At 39.3% G+C, this 20,250-nt stretch overlaps 1 protein-coding gene across 13 annotated transcripts in view; it reads right to left on the bottom strand.

Annotated features, from left to right (window-relative positions):
* Positions 1-20,250, bottom strand: part of MDM4 (MDM4 regulator of p53) — a 46,289-nt gene that overhangs the window by 9,360 nt on the left and 16,679 nt on the right. For 4 of the 13 annotated variants that reach the window (XM_004756399.3, XM_045081064.1, XM_045081062.1 and 1 more), the window contains exons 2-10: positions 18,673-18,785; positions 17,079-17,153; positions 13,050-13,183; positions 11,942-11,997; positions 7,487-7,554; positions 6,655-6,754; positions 3,918-4,078; positions 2,093-2,242; positions 9-89 (exon numbers count right to left, since the gene is read on the bottom strand). In XM_004756399.3, coding sequence (XP_004756456.1) covers positions 9-89; positions 2,093-2,242; positions 3,918-4,078; positions 6,655-6,754; positions 7,487-7,554; positions 11,942-11,997; positions 13,050-13,183; positions 17,079-17,153; positions 18,673-18,750 — 903 coding nt within the window. In that variant the 5' untranslated portion in view covers positions 18,751-18,785. Of the gene's footprint in view, positions 1-2; positions 90-2,092; positions 2,243-3,917; positions 4,079-6,654; positions 6,755-7,486; positions 7,555-10,031; positions 11,524-11,941; positions 11,998-13,049; positions 13,184-17,078; positions 17,154-18,672; positions 18,786-20,250 lie in introns of those variants that run through there. The other 9 variants (XM_045081066.1, XR_006607052.1, XR_006607053.1 and 6 more) reach the window with 9 other exon arrangements.

Genomic DNA, 20,250 nt, shown 5'->3' with positions numbered 1-20,250 from the left:
ACTCATACCTCAGAGGTAACTTCCACATCAGTATCGTCACTTAGGGACTTAGAGTCCTCAAGGTCATCATTTTTTCCCACTTCAAGCACCTGTGAGGGCAAAGACATCTCATTAGTAAGGTTTACCTAGTTTAGATGAGGTTATAATCTGAAAGCAAGAGAGACAGAAGAACTTTGATTTAAAGCCCACATTCTGCCTCCATCACTACCACTTGAAAAGAAAACAGCTTACTATGACTCTGTGCGTGCCCAGCAGGCAGCTCAGTAGAAGAAATGACTGGAAAGTGCCCAGAAGGATCACCAAATACAAGAGGGCACCCAAACGTATGACCTTAATGAAAATAAATAGGATCAGAGCAGAAAAGCTACAAATCATTAAACGTGGAAATTTTTTTTATTAATTTATTTATTTTCAGTAAACAGTCTTCATTATTTTTTTCACCACACCCAGTGCTCCATGCAATCCGTGCCCTCTATAATACCCACCACCTGGTACCCCAACCTCCCACCCAAACGTGGAAATTTTTTATCTTGGAAATTTAGGCAGACATTTACAAGAGTAAGGACTGCATGAGAAAATGAAGTGAAAAGCACTACATAAAATAAGGAACTAAGATGTGAAGAATGAAAAAGTAGTTTATAAAAAGTAAATTTCACATTCAAAAGTAAAACTAGTTATGTGCATTCTGGTTGTCCTATAAAAACATGCCCGTTGGGGCACCTGGGTGGCTCAGTCAGTTAAACGTTTGCCTTTGGCTCAGGTCATGATCCCAGAGTCCTGGGATGGAGCTCCGCATCGGGCTCCCTGCTCTGTGGGGAGCCTGCTTCTCCCTCTGCCCCTCACCCTGCTGTGCTCTCTCTTGCTCTAATTAATAAATAAAAAATCTTTTTAAAAAAATTGCCCATGGACCAAGAAAAAGAAAGTCAAGAAATGTGGGAAGTGTCCTCTAAATTTTCAAATTCAGAATTGAAAATTCTAAAAATTGGGGCACTTGGGTGGCTCAGTCATTAAATGTCTGCCTTCAGCTCAAGTCATGATCCCAGGGTCCTGGGTTTAAGCCCCGCATCGGGCTCCTTGCTCAACGGGAAGCCTGCTTCTCCGTCTCCCACTCCCACTGCTTGTGTTCCCTTCTCTTGTTGTCTCTCTGTCAAATAAATAAAATCTTTTAAAAAATAAAATAAAATTTTAAAAATTAAAACCCTATTTTATGGTCTAGTAAATGGAATAAAATCAATTATGATATAATTAGGAACCTCCTTATGGCAACTTTCTCTCACAAGTTCAAGTATTTTAAGTTCCATGTCTCTCAATGGAAGTTTCCAAATGTCACCTTTGTCTTCATTCCAGCCACTTACAGTCCCTTCTGATGCTACGCATACAACTAGTCTAGCAGGACCCAAGCATCGATCTGCCTATAAACATACCAGGATACCCTTCGGGAATCCAAATTACTATGAAAGTCCCTCAAATTAAAAAGATGACTCTATTTACATCTGTGTTTTGTTATATTTACTCAATAGATGTTTACTGAGAATCCTGTCAGCGTCAGGCATTGGATCTGCAGTCCAATCTCCTTTGAGACTTGAACAAATGCTTTAATGACTCTTGGTGTGCTCACACTGTGTATTCGGAGTTCTAACACTCTCTCTTCTTCCCTCTTACTTAAACTCCAACTATGTAAGAAGAGCCCACCTGCCTACTTCCATTTAGATATGAATGACTGTGGAAGACATTGAGACATCCAAAAAGTAAGAATTTTTTCCCTGCAGGCTTCCATGGCCACTTAGAACTTTGCCTTGTTAGCGAAGCAAGGTCACCAGAAGCAAAAAATCCACAGTGAGAGATTAGACAAGGAGAAAAGGACAGCTTCTTGCTTCTAAGGAAGGAGTTTTACCCATGCAGTCCTATCCTATTTTTAAGAGAGTGTTGGTTAATGTACTATGAACCTGAAAACCGGATAGAGGAAAACATTAGAAAATAAAAAGGGGGGATTATGTGACTCATCTGTGGTACCAAGGGACAGGACACCAGATCTGAACAGATTATACTATGTGCACATAAATACAACCAACGTGAAATTTTCCACACATACCCTTTTGTCTCTGACTTTCCCTACTTCTTCACTTGTTTCTTCAGTGTCTGCAGCTTCAACTTTTATTCCCACACCAAACTGCTCTGATACAGACTCATTCAAAAACCACAAGTCATCTGTGGTGTCTGAAACAATGGCAGTACCTATATCCTAGTAGAAAAAAACAAATGTGAGTTTTTGTAGTCGGAGGCTTATCGGTGACATTGAACCAAGAGAAATGAACCCAAAACTCTATCATCACACACCTCCAAAGAACAGCTAGCCTTTCTTCGGCAGATGTCTATTCATTCAACAGATATCTACTTGGCACCTACTACATATGAACTAATGAGTGGATATAGGGAGCCTGGCAAGAAATTTTCTAACTTTAACAGTAAATCGGGTATAACACCTAAGAAACAGTACCGAAAGCTTAAAAGCTAAAGACTCATAGTTGCTCAACTAAACAGAATCCATTCCCTAAAATTTCCTTTCCAAAGGCGGCACACTGAGAACCTAGAAAACAATTCTATTAACTATAATATATTACTTCCTTTATGGTCAAATAATGTTTACTGAGGGATGCCTGGGTGGCTCAGTCAGTTAAGCATCCAACTCTGGATTTTGGCTCAGGGCATGATCTCAAGATCATGAGACTGAGCCCCACGTCTGGTTCTGCACTCAGTACAGAGTCTGCTTGAGATCTCTCTCTCCCTCTCCCTCTGCTCACCTGCTCTCTCTAAATAAATAAATAAATAAATAAAATCTTTAAAAATGATAATGTTTATTGAAATATAAGAAATACTGATGGTAACTAAAATCTCCTATCCTCTTTCTGAATTCTTGAACGACTTTAAATATGACTTTCTTTCACATTCGTCTATGGATATTTTATGACCTGCTTTTCTACACTATTCCTAAGAGAAAACTTACTTTTTTTGCCACTATTTTATTTCCATTCATTTACTAAGCAAATACTCCCTGAACTCCTATTACGTGTCAGATACTGTTCTAGGTACTAAGTAATAGAATGATGAATAATGAGAAAGCCGTGGACTTACATTTCAGTAGGGGTAAAAAGGCAAGAGGCACATAAACAAAATAGAATAACAGGTTTTCGAAGTGAGAAGTAAAAAAGAGACTATAAGTAAGACAAAGGAACAGAACGTTTATGGTTTGAATTAGGGTACCACACCAGAAGTAATAAAAGTCGTTGAGAGTCTGGATATGTTTTGGATAAAGAGCTGAAAACCTGAATGTGGCATATGACAGAGAAAGAAACTGATACCATCCCTTGAGATTTGGCTGGAAGGACTGGATAGAAGGGAGATTCACGGAAAAGGAAAGGCTATACAGGAATGTTTAGAAAAAATTAAAAATAAAACCCAGAGCTCTGGTTTGAACACGTTCAATGTCCGATCATCTAAGCGGAGGTGGTGAGTAGGCAGCTGAGCACAGAAGCTGGGCATTTAGAGAAGAGGTCAAGGCTGTGGATACAGATTTGAGCAGCAGATGCACACAGATGGCGCTGAATGAGAATTCTTATAAAATGCAATGTGTGGTGAAGAGTAACCAAGAAAGTTACTCTTTCAAAAACAAAATGGGGGCGCCTGGTGACTCAGTCGTTGGGCGTCTGCCTTCAGCTCGGGTCATGATCCCAGGGTCCTGGGATGGGAGGTCCGCATCGGGCTCCCTGCTCAGCAGGAAGCTTGCGCCTCCCTCTCCCACTCCCCCTAGTTGTGTTCCCTCTCTTGCTGTGTGTGTGTCTCTCTCTCTCTGTCAAATAAATAAATAAATAAAATCTTAAAAAAAAAACAGAAAGTTACTCTTCCAATGTGACATTTACCTGATTTGTCTGTAAATCAGTCGAGCCATTACTTCTAGGTGTATAGTTGCTCCTCAGGTTTCCTAAAAACCACCAAGGCAGCCCAGCTACATCCCACTCCTCAAACCCAAGGTCCAGCTTAGATGTCTCATCTTGGGTTAAGTTTTTTATGAAGTCTTCATCTACAGCAGTCAAACGGAAAGGACAGTAACTACCTACACAAAACTCAAAACTCGCTTTGTAACACTTATAATCTCTTTACAAGACAGGTCAAAAGAAATTTCTACAGCCAATATATTGAAAGAAACAGAAATCAAATATTACAGTCACAGAGTCCGGACCTCCTCTCAAATTCAGGAGTCGTTCATTAACAAGTAATGACACTAGAAGCAGATGATCATTTATCAAGAAATCTGGGGCACCTGGGTGGCTCAGTGGGTTAAGCTTCTGCCTTCGGCTCAGGTCATGATCTCAGGGTCCCGGAATTGAGTCCCTCATTGGGCTCTCTGCTTGACAGGGAGCCTGCTTCCTCCTCTTTCTCTCTGCCTGCCTCTCTGCCTACTTGTGATTTCTCTCTGTCAAATAAATAAATAAAATCTTAAAAAAAAAAAAATCTAAACTCTGAAAACACCCAAACAATGACACTGTTCTAGAGGATTTCAAAATGGTTATTTAGCACCATGTTAAACATTCAGAGCACGGCAATGATCAAAGAGAGACTTGTTCTAGTACATGATGCCTGATGGTGGCTTGATCCATGGACTGCAACAGTGGTAGCAGAGCGGCCGAACCTGAAGACAGAAGCAAGGAAGTCCAGACCGAATGGGCACTCACAAGGTTGTCAAGGCCATCTCACTGCTACATATTTAGGGATGTTTCTCACGAGTTCATGTTCAGATGGCTAACAACCATTATAAAACACCAATGTCCTTTCTGGATCAATGGGCTCTTTCGAGGTTATCTAAGATCTAGAAATATTGCAAACCCCAAATCTAAGAAGGGACCATATATTCCAAGTAAAAGATCTCATGTTGTACATCCAAGTGACATTCGAGGTGGTGACTAACATAAATTTGTTGCTACCGGGCGCCTGGGTGGCTCAGTGGGTTAAGCCGCTACCTTCGGCTCAGGTCATGATCTCAGGGTCCTGGAGTCGAGTCCCGCATCGGGCTCTCTGCTCAGCAGGGAGTCTGCTTCCCTCTCTCTCTCTCTCTCTCTGCCTGCCTCTCTACCTACTTGTGATCTCTGTCTGTCAAATAAATGAATAAAATCTTTAAAAAAAAAAATTTGCTGCTACCACAACATGCCATCATCCAATCTTGTTTTGTTGTGCTCTCCTCTGTTCCTACTTTCTCACTCTCCTCTGCCTCCTCCCGGTGCACCAGCCATTTCCATAGCAACCATGGGTGTTAAAATGTGTTGAGGTGCCCGTGCTTAAAAACTTACAATAAATTGGTCCCTGTCAGAACAAAGGATTACCTTATCTACTTACAAATTATGTTGAACCCTGCCCATTAAGTTCAGGGAGAAATTTAGCTTTTTACTTACTCATTACTAGATAATCAAAACCCAAACCCCTGAGATGATGCCATATTAAAGTTATCCTCGTCTCTTCAAGCTCTCAAACATCCCGTAAGGACAATAGAAATATCCTTTCCACATACACAAAGTCTGACCTTTCTACTTATACACTTTTCTGAAAATACTAAGCTCTTTATTCTCAAAATTTACAGCACAAGCTACACACAGTCTCTTACATTGGCTATTCTTACATTTCAAATAGCCTTTTGAGTAGCAAATAACCAAAGACCTACATTTAAAGAAAAAATTACACACTTAATACCATACAGACAGGAAATAAGCTCCCAGGTGACTAGGTAGCTCAAAATTCGGTTGTATGATAAATGGATTCAATTTTTAACATTTAAAACAATTAGAGCAGCATCACGTTCTGGGATGTTGCTAGAGATCTAACCTGCCACTGCTCTAAGTATGAGCCAGTACCTAAACTAGAAACTATCATGTCATAAAAGGCTTGAATAATTTATTATTTTATACTCCTGTAGAGAAAAAATTTTAGGGGATACTTTATTAAGCAGAGCTTGGGGCAAACTTTCAAAGTATCAATTAAGTCATTTAACCTGACCATAGCGTATCTAGTACAGATGGCAAAGATCCGAGGACTATCATCCAAGGGCAAACAAAGGAACTACTAGGCTCCTGAGGGCTCATTCTTGGCTCTGACAGACTACGTATACATCATCTCTGCAAACTTCAAAACTCTACAAAAATTAGCCTTCACCTGAAGCAGATAAATCAAAATAAGAAGCCTAACTGGACTGAATATATACAAGGATGTCAAAATTTAAAAGGCCAAGGCAGCTTGACTAGGTGGTAAATTGATTTATCTGTAGTGATCTTCTATTAGCATGTAACCAAAGGACAGGTCTCACCCCACCAGTCCACCCCAGTAAACACAGGTTGCTAAAAGAGCACTACCATCTTCAAAGTTAACAACGGTCACTAGGGTAAAGGAAAAGTTTTTGGAAAAGAATGAGAAGTAAGGATGACATATGACCCTCTTACTTCATATACAAAAAATGCATTATTATTTTTGGAGTTGTCTATAGAATGGTCTCAATTGCAGCCAGTGCTAAATGTTGAATAAATCCCATTTCTAGAAGTCATCAACGAAAGGAAAAAAAAAAAGAGAGAGAAAGAAAAAGTAAAAAATGTATAGCCTTAACCCAAAACTTACCTTCTCTAGAACTTCTGCATTTATGATGTGAGGTAGGCAGTGCAGGAATATTGCCTTCTTCTGTTCTTTTCCTGTAATTGGAACTTTCTTCTGCACTTTGCTGGAAAAAAAAAAAGGGAAAGATGTCTGTCAGTGCCATAAAAATGACTGAGACCCGGGGATGTAGCAGTTCCGTCCTGGCTCACCAGTCAGCGTGCGGCACAATGGGTTACGCACAAGAAAGAGATCTCTGGAGTTCGCAATAGTCATCAAATAAAGGCAACACCTCTCCTTAACTCACTGTGAGCAGCACTAAGAGAATCCCAAACCTAGGGGAATAAAAAAATCTATGCACAAAAGGCCAAAATCTACTGTTAAAAATAGGCTATCAATGAAAAGCCTCTAGACTACAAAATTAGGCATAATTCAGAAAACATGAGAAACCCTCAGCACATACCAAGAAGATCATAAAGTTCCCAGGTCTCAAGAAGCTTTAAGAATGGCCTGACATGAACTCAACTGCAAAAAGCCTGCTAAAATCTAATAAAGCAGTTTTCTCAAACACCTATATATGGACACCATCACACACACAGGCATACACAAACCCCAAAGAAAATGCAACTGGAGGAACTGAAGATCAGAAGTGCTACATCCCAAAGAAAAATTCAGAGACTGGAACTCTGTTATGGGCAGAACAGAGAAGTTCACTCTGTCCCTGGTCTGTGAACTCCCAAGAACCTTTCTTGTTAAATTCTTACCACATTCAGAGAAAGGTCTTGGGAGTCCAAGATCCATAGGTACAGAGAAGGGGCCACTCTGTACAACAAAAGAAGTCACCGTGTGGTGATTTTACCTTCAGTTGGTCTTGACTTGGAATATCCATACTGTGATCCTGTGCGAGAGCGAGAGTCTGAGCAGCATCTGGATAGCAAGTAAAACAAAAGGAAAACCTTCCCTGGTAATAACCGTTCTTTCCACATAAAAAGGACCTCAGCAAACAACCCTGGAGCCAGGTGTGCTCCCTAAAGATGTACGTCTCCATGTTGGCTGGGCAAAGCTCTCATCCAAAAGGGAAAAATCAAAACTGATAAAAACAGCAAAGACCAAGACAGGCTCTGTTCAAAATGTTATTACCAAAATGTAATCTGGGAGAAAATGAAAAATAACTAAAAAATGTTCATGGCAAACTTTCACATTTTTCTATGAAAGTGACTCCAACCAAGAAATAATGGAGAGTATTTTTTATTATCTCTTCCCACAGATGTTTATTATCCAATCTGCCTAACTTGTAAACCACAGCAAAAAAGTTCGGTCTTTAATTTTTACTTTCAACTGTTAAAGTTATACAGGGTTATGAAATCTGAAAATCTGGAATTTTCCTCACTTGCTTCATAACACAATAGCACCTCGTGCAAACTTACATTCTAAATTCCCAATACATGAATATGCAGTAGTTTTTTTAATTAACATGTTTTACTTAAAAAAAAAGTTTTATTTTTCCCAGTTACTATAATCATTTCCTAAGAAAGAAGGGAGAGCAGATAAAAGTTCTTCTCAAAGCCAGTGAAAGCAAAGAAAACAATAACCTGAGAGTAATTCTGAGATAGTCTGAGAGAAATGTATTTTGAGGACTTGGAAATTTTTCAAGCAGAACAGAAGATGAAAACTCAGCTACAGGAAAACGACAAAGTGCAGAGAATTTAGTAACCTAGACTGCTCATTATATGAGGTTATATGTAACTGAAATGTTCCCAAATAAGTCTACCAAGGGTTGGGTTCATTAGCTACTATCAGGTCCAGAGATAAGACATTTATGGAGAACCCCATCCTCACGTCATAGAGGCTGCCAGGGAAAAGAATATGGATCCTCCAAGTGGTTTGATAATTCAGTTAGTTTGCACAACGCAAACAATTTCAGAACTGTAATCCTAAAGAGCATGATTTCGACAAGAATTTTTATAGGTCAACAGAGAATACTGAGAAGTTTGAGAGACAGCATTTTCTGACCCCAGTGGTCTTCAAAGATCAACTAACGAGACAATGCAGATAAAGCATTTCTTTACTAAAGCAACTTGATATTGTCATTTATAGTTCTAATGCCTTCCTATATCTTCCTCAGGTTAAAACATTTAGAAGCAGGGCGCCTGCTGGTTCAATCTGTTGGGCATCTGCCTTCGACTAAGGTCATGATTACCAAGTCCTGGGACTGAGCTCCCTGCTCAGTGGAGAATCTGCTCCTCCCTCTTCTCCTGCCCCTCCCACCAACTAGTGAGTGAGCTCTCGCTCTCAAACGCCCTCTCTCAAATAAATCTTTTTTAAAAAAATGAAAATTTATAAGCAAAAAGAAATTATGTGGGAAGACCACAACATACAAAAGGAATTTTAAACTAAATAAAGCCTGTCATTTATTTGTCATTTTGTTGGTATACATGTGGAGATTTGGACAAATGCCTCATAAAAGAGCCACCTTTACTTTACACAATGACATTTTCTCAACCATCAAAATAAAAGGTTTAACCCACTTGCAAAGGTGTACAGCAGGTGATATAAAAAACATTTTTCTCGTTTGTCCTTTTAAATAAAACACAAGCAACCCAATTCATTCAGATCAACAGCAATAACCAACCACAAGCACCAAAGCAAGGGCAAGTCAAGAGCAGACAATCAAAAGTACTTTGGGGCAATATTCTGGTTTTTAACAAGGTACTATGGTTATACAAGATGTCAGTTATCATTTGGGGAATCTGGGTAAAGAATATTTGGAACCCTTTATTATACTTTTATTACTTTTTTCTAACTAAAATCATTTCAAAGTGACAAGAACAAACAAAATCTTTTAAACATTTCATGTTTAGAGAGAAATGTGTTAAGAAAAATTAATTGGGGCAAACTCTGTTATGACATCAATGTGTGGCACAATGAAAAGCCCAAGAACCAGTCAGTCAGAAATATCCGTTCTACCAATTATCAGTGGCACCTCATCTTGGACAAATCATTTATTCTATTAAGAGCAAAAACCAAAGGGGCGCCTGGATGGCTCAATCGTTAAGCGTCTGCCTTCAGCTCAGGTCATAATTCCAAGGTCCTGGAATCAAGCCCCGCATAGGGCTCCCTGCTCGGAGGGAAGCCTGCTCCTCCCTCTCCCACTCCCCCTGCCAATGTTATCCTCTCTCGCTGTGTCTCTCTCTGTCAAATAAATAGAATTAGGACGCCTGGGAGGCTCAGTTGTTAAGCATCTGCCTTCGGCTTGGTTCATGATCCCAGGGTCCTGGGACTGAGTCCCACATCGGGCTCCTTGCTCAGTGGGAAGCCTGCTGTTCCCTCTCTCGCCGTGTCTCCTCCTTCCGGCAAATAAATAAATAAAATCTTTAAAAAATAAATGAATAAAATAAAATAAAATCTTTTTTTAAAAAAAGCGAAAATCAAAACCACAAACAAACATCTCCAGACCTTCCTCACAGGGTTGTTGTTAGGATCAACTGAAATATTATTGAAATGTTCATTTTAATAGATGGCATGTTAAATGCTCCAAGTGCAAGAGAAAGAGAGAGGAAACGTGAGAATTAGACCCACTCGAGTTATCCAGAGAACAATCAGAAAACAAATTCTACTGAAAGCGTAGATCAGCAAATATAAAATCCTCCGTGCAGTTCAAGCCTGCAGTGAACATCCCAGGAAAGCCCTACTATTTCACAAGTGACTGAATTTCAATAAAGCGCTGTATTATTTGCAAGGCCTTCCCTCTCAACAGAAATTTAAAGCTGGGTGAAGTGGGCAAATGGCTCAATGAAGACAACAGGCTCCAAAATTCAATGTAAGTTCAAAGACACATTTCACTATGAAAGCAGTCTCTCTGCTCTCACGTTAAATCATAAATCTTTATTAGGACTGGATTCTTTTCAATTATTTGTTTCACTAAACTACTGGAAGATAACCAATCTAAAAGATCACAAACTTGGCTTTCTTTAAAGGATAAGGTTACCTAAAATCTAATTTGAGACGCACAAAAGGCCTTCACAGAGAAATGGGGGAGGGGGGTTCATTATTTGGAAAGGAGTAACAGATAGGGTTACATTTCAGTTATATCCAGTTTTCACCTATTTCTTCAGACCTCAGAGCAGTCCGCTTCCTGCACATACGGAATAAATTAAACCCAGAGGACAGTATTTAAAAGATATGGAATTGGGGCACCTGAGTGGCTCAGTGGATTAAGGCCTCTGCCTTCAGCTCAGGTCATGATCCCAGAGTCTTGGGATCGAGCCCCACATCAGGCTCTCAGCTAGGCAGGGAGCCTGCTTCCCTTCCTCTCTCTGCCTGTCTCTTTGCCTACTTGTGATCTCTGTCAAATAAATAAATAAAATCTTTAAAAAATATGGAATCAAGCAAAGGGTGTCAGACAAACTGACATTCATATAACAGAAAGCTAAAACCATTAGATGAAAGGTTCCTGGGGACCCTGATAACAGATAACAGCATGTGCGCCTACAGAATCAACATCACTGAAAGAGGGACAAGTCGACCTTTACATGGCTCAGGTATGATGCAAAAGATGTACAAAGCACCACCTACGAATTCTCAGCAAAAAATTTAAACTTGAAACTATTCAAGCGTTACTAGTTTAATGGAAATAAAAGAAACAGACAAGCACATTTAACGACATCATAAGAATACAATCTTGCAACCACTAGAATGTGGGAAATTCTATAGGACAAATGATCCATTTCTTCAACAAATAAATGACATAAAAATAAAAGGAGGATTGTTTTATAAAGATACTTACAGGCATATCAACCAAACGCAATGTGTGGACTTGGTCTGGATCTTGATTTCAACAAGCCAAATGTAAAAGGCCTTTCTGGGATAACTGGGGGTAAACTATACACACACTGGCTATTGGATAATATTATGGAGTTATTATTTATATTATTAATAATTTTCTTGGGTGTAAGAATGACACTGCAGTTCTGTTTAAAGGAAAATGGTCCTTATCTGTTCGAGATTTTAAAAGTATATCCAGATGGAAAAAAATAAATTAAAATTAAGAAAAAAAAAAGTCCATATGAAGCAAATGTGGCAAAATGTTAACAATTACTAAGTCTAAGAGATGGGCATTACACTAATCTATCTAGTATATCTGAAATTTTCCACAATGAAGTTAACATCCTAATAACATTCTATATGACAGGTGTCCCTCCCAATCATGCCAACACAGCATTTCATTTCCATCTTAATCCTGCTTGTTTTCCCATCATTTGCCCCCTTGAGCTCAAAGCTGTGATACAGGTTGAAGAAAGAGGATGTGACGTACCTGTAGTAGCAGAGGCTAAAGTGATAAGATTCTTTCTTAGCATATCATAGAGAGGGCTGTCAGAGACAAAAACAAAAACAAAAACTTAATAACCCCATGGTTTTCCATTAAAATGTTATATGTCTATTTGGTACATGATCTTTCAACTTTCTCTGTAACACATGGAGAAGCAGAATGTTTTCCCCAGAATAGATTTGTTTGTAATTATTTAAATGTCAAGATACTCATGTCCAAGTGCTTGTGTTACTTTGCCACCATTAAGACACTAATTAATTTACATTTTATTTAATGAGCTAACAGTAACACAAGATTTCCCTTGGAGACCATTTCTTCCCACGAGGAATTAAGTTTTACAATTTTAACTGGGGAAGGGGTGGAAGGGAGTCTAACCACAGTAGGACAAAATGAGCGCAGAAGAAACAGTCATCACAAAGCTATAGAAAGAAAACAATGGCTTCTTAATTACTAATCTGCTTTTCACTCTGTAACAACCATTTACACCCCCATGTGGCTGGAGAAAGTTGCACAACAGGTCAAAGAAGTTCTACTGTGATTCTTATGAAGCCCATCTTCGACCTCAAACCACCCAGCCATGCTACATTTCGCTCATCAGCTCAGTCTTCCTCTCTGTAACAGCTGCTTCACAAAATTCTAACCTAGCCACACCAAGCTCCTCCTACCCAGGCCTTTGCACATGATGTTCAATCTGCCAGTTCTCCAACCCTCTCCCAGAGCACTCCCATTCCTCACTCATCCTGCAGCTCTCGGCTCAAATAGCACTTCCTCAAGGAACCATACAGACCCCAACCAATAAGACCCTAAATCCCACCCCAACGCAGCTTCATGTACCTCTTTGTCTCTAACTCTCACAGTGTAATTTACTAAGTGCGGTGTGATAACCTGAAAGAAGACGGGGAAGAGCATCCACTGTCTCACTGCTCCTTAAACTCCATAGAATCTGAGATCGCTGTTCACGAACACATTCTCAGGGCCTCACAGGAGACCCTTAAATATTGATTGACTAAAGGAATAAATAACCACTAATACCCTATGGAGACTGAGTTGTTAGAAGCACCCAAAAAGACAAACAAATATTCAATCTTCTTACCTTGGATCTTTCACGGAGAAGCTCTGACGTCCTAGCAGTTCTCCTAAAAGATCTCCGCCACAATACACCATATGCTGCTCCCGCTGATCATAAAGCTTCTTCACCATTATGTACTGGCCGAGATAATGCATGACCTGCAGGGCAATAAAACCACAGGAAGAGGTCTGCCCAGCTGCTCCAAACACAAGTTAATTATGAGAAGGGAAGGTACATTAGTTTGTTAGAAAAAGAGAAACCATGAGTGAGCATGAATGTCAGTGCTTGTGGAAGGAGTCCTATGACAAGACGGTTGTCCCCAACTACTAGGTTCAGCCACTTATTATCTTGCTGGACATCAAGAGACTTACTTTTAAAATAGAAACGCAGTGGTCTGACAGTGAGAAAGAGTGTTGAATTTACCTAGTATCCCCATAAAAATGTTCTTACGAGTCCAAATAAAGAGGCCTATTCCATGACTAGAATAAACTTTATATGTGCCTGGTCCATAAAAATATATTCCAAGTCCAGGGACACATAACTCTAAGACGCTTCTGATGCATATTCCTTTAATTCTTTTTTGGCAAATGAAGTACAATGGTTAACAAGCCATCGGCACCGTAAGTGCATAAAACACAGAATCTAGTGTCTATCAAATAAAAATTTAGTCTATCTGGCTTTTTTCAGAGTTCACAAAAATGGAAAGAACTCAGACAAGATCATGATTCAAAAGTTTTAAGTGATCTATTTTTTCCTAATGTTTTCTCCATGCAGATTTTTAAAAAATAACTTAATAATTAAGTTCACTTAATGACAGTAAGACCTCTGCTGTCAGAGACCACATGCAAACCAAAGCGGCTATCTGTATCTTTAGGCCCCAACTTCTCAGGAATTATTAGATACCTGCACAGATGTTTCCAACACTGTCCCCATTATATTGGTACAATAATGCTCCTAAGCTCCCTTCTATACCAAGCAACATTTCGCCCCAGATCATCAAATACCTAGGGGGAAGTAAGATGGGGAAGAACAACCACTGGAAGAGAAAAAGGAGGAAGTTTTATATTTTATCTGTCCAACTTCCGGAAGAAATAAATCCAAAATAAGCTCTTCTAAGATAATATAGATCATCTACCCTATAAATGTGTACATAATTGTCTGCAGCCACTGCCACAGCATCATCACCTCTAACTCCCAAAGCTCCAGCTGAAGAAGGGGGAGAAGGTAAGACCTCTACACTAGGGCTTGCACAAAGCAGACCACTCGAATATCAACTGGTGGTAAAGCTCTGAAGAAGTGACTGACTACAAAAAGCCACTTGCAAGAGTGTGCCCTCTTCTGGAGGGGTGAAGAAACCTCACCATTACAGTCCTGGTACTGCTGCACCTGTGAAATCGGACACTATCACAAGTCCACTGAACAGATCTGCAAGCTTCCATTCCAGCATCTGGTGCAAAAAAGTGTTCAGGGACACCTGGCAGGCTCAGTCAGTAAAGCATGTGACCCCTCATCTCAGGGCTGTGAGCTCAAGCTCCACATTAGGTGTAGAGATCACTTAAAAATAAAATCTTAGGGGCGCCTGGGTGGCTCAGGGGGTTGGTCGTCTGCTTTCGGCTCAGGTCATGGTCCCAGGGTCCTGGGATCAGGCCCCGCATCGGATTCCCTGCTCGGTAGGGAGCCTGCTTCTCCCTCTCTCTCTGCCTGGCTTTCTGCCTGCTTGTGATCTCTCTCTGCCGGATAAATAAATAAAATCTTTTAAATAAATAAATAAATAAATAAAAATAAATAAAATCTTAAAAAATAATAAAATAAAATAAATGCATTCAGCTAAAAAACATTAAAATAAAACATTAATAATGTATACAAAATTACTACTCTCATTATACCGTACTGCCTCAACGCACATACTGAGAACCAATATTTAAAAATAAAAAATTAGCAGGGTGCTGGGTAGCGGGGATTAACCAGGGTTAAAGCCTCTGCCTTTGACTCGGGTCATGATCCCAGGGTCCTGGGATCAAGCCCCGCATCAGGCTCTCTGCTCAGCATGGAGCCTGCTTCCCTTCCTCTGCCTCTCTGCCTACTTGTGATTTCTGTCTGGCAAATAAGTAAATAAAATCTTTAAAAAAATAAAAATAAAAAATAAAAAATTAGGGGCGCCTGGGTGGCTCAGTCGGTTGAGTCGCTGCCTTCAGCTCAGGTCATGATCCAGTCATGATCCCATCATGATCCCAAGGTCCTGGGATCGAATCCTGTATCAGGTTCCTTGTCCAGCAGGGAGCCTGCTTTTCTCTCTACCTCTACATGCCATTCTGCCTGCTTGTGCTCTCTCTCTCTGACAAATAAAGAAAATGTTTTTTAAAATAATAATAATAAAATCTTTAAAAAATTAAAAATATTAGGAAATTCTTTATGCACCAGGTAAGGTCAAAATTCATAATAGAGAGCTTCATATAAACTGACTCTTTGCAATTTCTTCCCCAGTAAAATATTCTTTCTGACCAATATGTACTTAATTTCTTCTTAACCCAGGAAACCTCTACCACAGGACTGAAGGAGATAGCATAATTCATTTTAACAACTTTACTGATATAAAATTCCATACATCAGGGGACCTGGGTGGCTCAGTCAGTTAAGTCAGTTAAGCACGGACTTGTGGTTTTTGGCTCAGGTCACAATCTCATGGGGGTCATGAGATCATCGAGCCCCACACCAGGTCCCACACTTAGTACAGAGGCTGCTTGAAAATTCTCTGTCCTTTCCCCAATGCATACGCCCCTGCACTCTTTCTCTCAAATAATTTTTTTTTTTTAATTCATACTTTGGGACACCTGGGTGGCTCAGTCGGTTGGGTGTCTGCCTTTGGCTGAGGTCATGATCCCAGGGTTCTGGGTTTGAGTCCCACATGGGGCTCCTTGCTCTGCGGGGAGCCTGCTTCTCCCTCTGCCTGCTGCTCCCCCTGCTTGTGATCTCTCTCTCTCTCTTTCTCTGACAAATAAGTAAATAAATAAAACCTTTAATAAAAAAAGATAAAAAATAAAAATCCATACTTCAATAATAGTTTCAGAATTCTAAAGATACAGTCCAAAATGATGTACTTAATTTAAAATGATAAAGTAAATATGAATATTCTAGAAAATCTAAAATGCTCCCAATTTGTTTCCTTGAGAGATATAATGGCTCAGAAGTTCAGTGTTCCTTAAGTATTTCAGAAAAGTTTAAAAAAAAAAGCTTGATAATTTTGTTTCTTCCCATTAGAAAAGGTTAGATTTTTATCCTACTAAATGCAAGCAGTTCAGAGAGATTAACATTTTAATACTGAGTCTTTTCCACTTAAGGAATTCAATTTGGTTTTGTTAAAAAACAAAACAAAACAAAAAACCTTTAGATGCTAAATAAGTTATTTAAATGCATAAGTGTTTAAAATAACTCACAGTGCTCAGAAGAGTATCTGACACATTTATAATGAAAAACCACTGCATTTAATTCCTGCCTGGCAGTACATCCTATAAATCATAGACAGTGTCATTTTTTAATCTTGTACACGCTTTGCATTTTAACTCGGAGATCAATGAATTCACAGTTAATTTTATGTTTGGCTGACAACATACTTCAAAAGGAAATTTAAAGGAAATATGAAGTTGAATTTAGCTCAGCAGTCTTTAAAACAAGCAAAAGTTGCCTTTCCAGTACTTCAGGAAGAGAATTTCCTTTCTTGGGCCTGATGTCAGAACTACATATTCATCAGCTACTACTTTTTTTCTTTTCATCAGCGTTTACTTCTCAGCTGTTCTTATAACTGAGAATTCTCAAGGTGCCTGGGAGGCTCAGTGGGTTAAAGCCTCTGCCTCTGGCTCAGGTCATGATCCCAGGGTCCTGGGATTGAGCCTCTTATCGGGTTCTCTGCTCAGCAGGGAGCCTGCTTCCTCCTCTCTCTCTCTCTCTCTCTCTCTCTGTCTGCCCTTCTGCCTACTTGTGATCTGTCAAATAAATAAATAAAATCTTTAAAAAAAAAACAAAAACAAAAACTGAGAATTCTCTTTGACGGCTTACCTCTTTAACAGTGAACATTTCTCCTTGTGCACCTGCTGCCTGCAAAATCTTCAAAAGTGGCTGTTTTGGTCGTACCTGATAGAAACATTGAAAAAACCTGTTATTTATATTCCAAATAGCTTGGTTTCTCAAACCCTAGGGAACAAGAAAAGCTCCTTAAATATATATATATTTTTAACAAACCCTGGTAGATACTTACCATCTAATAACAAACAATCTTCCAATACCTACAATAATAGCAGATAATCGGACTACTACCTGTTACCTCTCTGAAAAATCACATTTTCAAAAGACAACACATTGACACCTGCTAAGACGGCCAAAATCAAAAGAAAAAAGGAAACAAACATTGGCAAGCGTGTGGAGAAACTGGAACCCTTGTGCACAGCTGGTGGGAAGATAAATGGTTCAGTTGCTGTGGAAAATAGTTTGGCAGTTTCTCAGAAAGTTGAACACAAAATTATCATATGACCCAGGAGTTCCTCTCCTAGGTATATACCCCAAAGAACTGAAAGTAGAACTCAAACAAGTATTTGTACACCAGTGTTCCCAGGAACATGATTCACAACAGCCAAAAGATGGAACAACCCAAACAGCGCCAACAGGTGGGCAGAAAAACCAGATGTGGCGTAAACACACAAGGGATAGTGACTTTGACATCTCTTGACTCTGACTGTGGAGTCCGTCTTTAACCACACAGTTTTATCTTTAAAATTTTTATGGTCAAATTTGTCTCTCTCTTCCTCTTACAGCTTCTTTGGTTTTGTCCTAAGGCCCCTCTCATCCTGAAGTTTCACAACCATTTCCTAAATTTTCCTCTAACATTATTTCACTCTTTACATTTAAATCTTCATCTACCTGGAATTTGTTTTTGTACAAAGTTTGAGGTCTTCATTTGTTTTCTTCCAGAGATGGACAATTATATCAAACCCATCTATTATACAAGCCACATTTTCCCCCAACAAATCCAAATTCTACTTTCATCATCCACTAAGGTACACAATACTATATGTATTGTGCAATGTTTATGAAGACAGGTGACAAAATTATGTATTTTTACATGTTAGAGGAAAAGAACTGAAACAAGACACACCTAATTAGTAATAGTGTTGTCTTAGGGAGAGGGGATTTTGGGCAAAGAAGGGAAGAGACAGTCAAGGAGTCTCTATAGCTAAATACTTTATAAATAAACACATTATAAAACTGAATTTTATAAGAATACATTTGCTATATTTACAATTTAAAATTAATTTTAAAGAAAACAAGCTTGTTAAAATGAAGCAAGAGAGATGGAAAACAAACATATAACTTGGCCCCAAATTCTCCATTAGCCACCCATATCCTAAAACATAAATTTTCAAAATGTACTGTATTTTAAGCAATGTGTAACCTCCACATCTTTATTTAACCAATAATCAGTTCAAATTTTGAGCAGTGAAACTATTTATTAGTTTCCCTAATACGGAATTTAAAAAATAATCCTTTCTGCTCTACATAAAATCCTAAGTCAGTAAAAGTCAGTAAAGTTACTACGTGCTCCAACTCAATTTTTTAAAAGCTTACAGAAAACTAGGAATGCCTAAAAATGATTTACCTGATTGGTCTGTTCTGGAGAGATCCTGCAAGCACTGTCAGAAGTTGAACACTGGGCAGAGGTGGAAAGTGAGGTCATTTTGGCAGTGAAGAAATTGCCGTCTGCTGATAAATCTACAAGGAAAAAAAAAGTTATGAAATCTCTTCTAAAGCAGAAAATTTTCACTTTGAAGATTTACAAAACAGCAGCCAGCAGAAGGTTAAAAAAAAAAGACACATGTATCAGAGGACCCTACACAAATGGTTCTCGATACTCTTCTGATCCCTTTCTAAATTCAGATCCTCCAAAAAACTGGAGAGCTTAATTAAGAGTCAGAGCCATCCATGCTTCCCTCAGGTGAAGTCCGAAACAGAAACAGGTTCAGGCATGCTCCAACTTCCACAGTGATGATAATGAGTAAACTGTTTTAGCCGAAAGTCAAATTCACAATCATTACCTCCCCAATGGGTATCAGGGTTTCAGTAACTCCTCCCCTCTTAACAGTGCTCAAGAGCACCCCCTGGAAGACAACAGATCATAGAGCTGGGGGAATTGCCAAGATTAAGTAATAGATTTATGATTCCAAGGGCATATCAAGAAAAACCTCTGCAACATGTTGAAACATGTCTTGGCCAAGCAACTGCAAGAAAGTGAGAGTCAAATTACTCAGTATCAGTTAAGGCAGTTAGTTTTTAATACCTGCCAACCCCAAAGAGTATAGCAACTAAATGCCTATAAAATGGGCTAAGCCAAGGTGGGAACATAACGTGTGCCAAACCTAAAGAGTATAGCGATCCCTACAAGATGGATTAAGCCAAAGTGGACATCTATCATCAAGGAAAGCTGTAACACGAAATGAAATAGAGTAAGGCTCAGTGAAAATTTTTCAACTTCTACCATCTCTCCTTTAAAAAAAAATTTTTTTTTGAAGAGGGAAAATAAATTTTTAAATAAACTTGTTAAAGTTTACCATCGGGTCTTTTTCTAGTAAAAAGGTGATAAGTGATCAGTGAAATTTGTGATAACAAGCCACATCAGGGAAAAGGTGAAAGGGGCCTGGAAAAACTGACAAATGGTCTGGATAAAACTAACAAGATTCCTCGGTCTTCTGAGAATACTTACTGACTCTAACACAATTCAAATTCCTCCCTCCCCCATCGGCTTCCCTTGCCACAAAATGGGAAGTCAAATAGGATACAAGCATAATTTACAATTTTAAAGTAGCTAGCTTTTAATTAGCATTTCAAACCTTATACCTAAAACGCCAGTCCAGATCTCCCCAAACCTGCCAGTCCTGCAGTCCTCCCCACCTTAGCAATCAACAACTCCATCCTTCCAGCTACTCAGGTCAACGACCTTGAAGCCATCCCGGATTTCTTTCACATTCCACACCCAGTTCATGAATAAACTGGAGAGCTGTTATCTTCAAAATACAAACTCTAGCCATTTCTCACCACTTCCACTATTACTGCACAAATCCAAACCACCTACCTCTCAACTGCACTACCCTCCTAAGGTTTTCTTGCTCCCACCCTTGCCCCTCGAGCTCCTAACCTCCTCCTCCTTTTGTCTACTCAAATATCAGTTTACCGAGGAGAC

The sequence above is a fragment of the Mustela putorius genome, unplaced genomic scaffold, assembly GCF_011764305.1.
Source record: "Mustela putorius furo isolate JIRA1106 unplaced genomic scaffold, ASM1176430v1.1 tig00000508_pilon_pilon_pilon, whole genome shotgun sequence".
Classification (NCBI taxonomy): domain Eukaryota; kingdom Metazoa; phylum Chordata; class Mammalia; order Carnivora; family Mustelidae; genus Mustela; species Mustela putorius.
The sequence above is the reverse complement of the archived record's forward strand: the minus strand, read 5'-3'. Positions and strand labels throughout refer to the sequence as shown.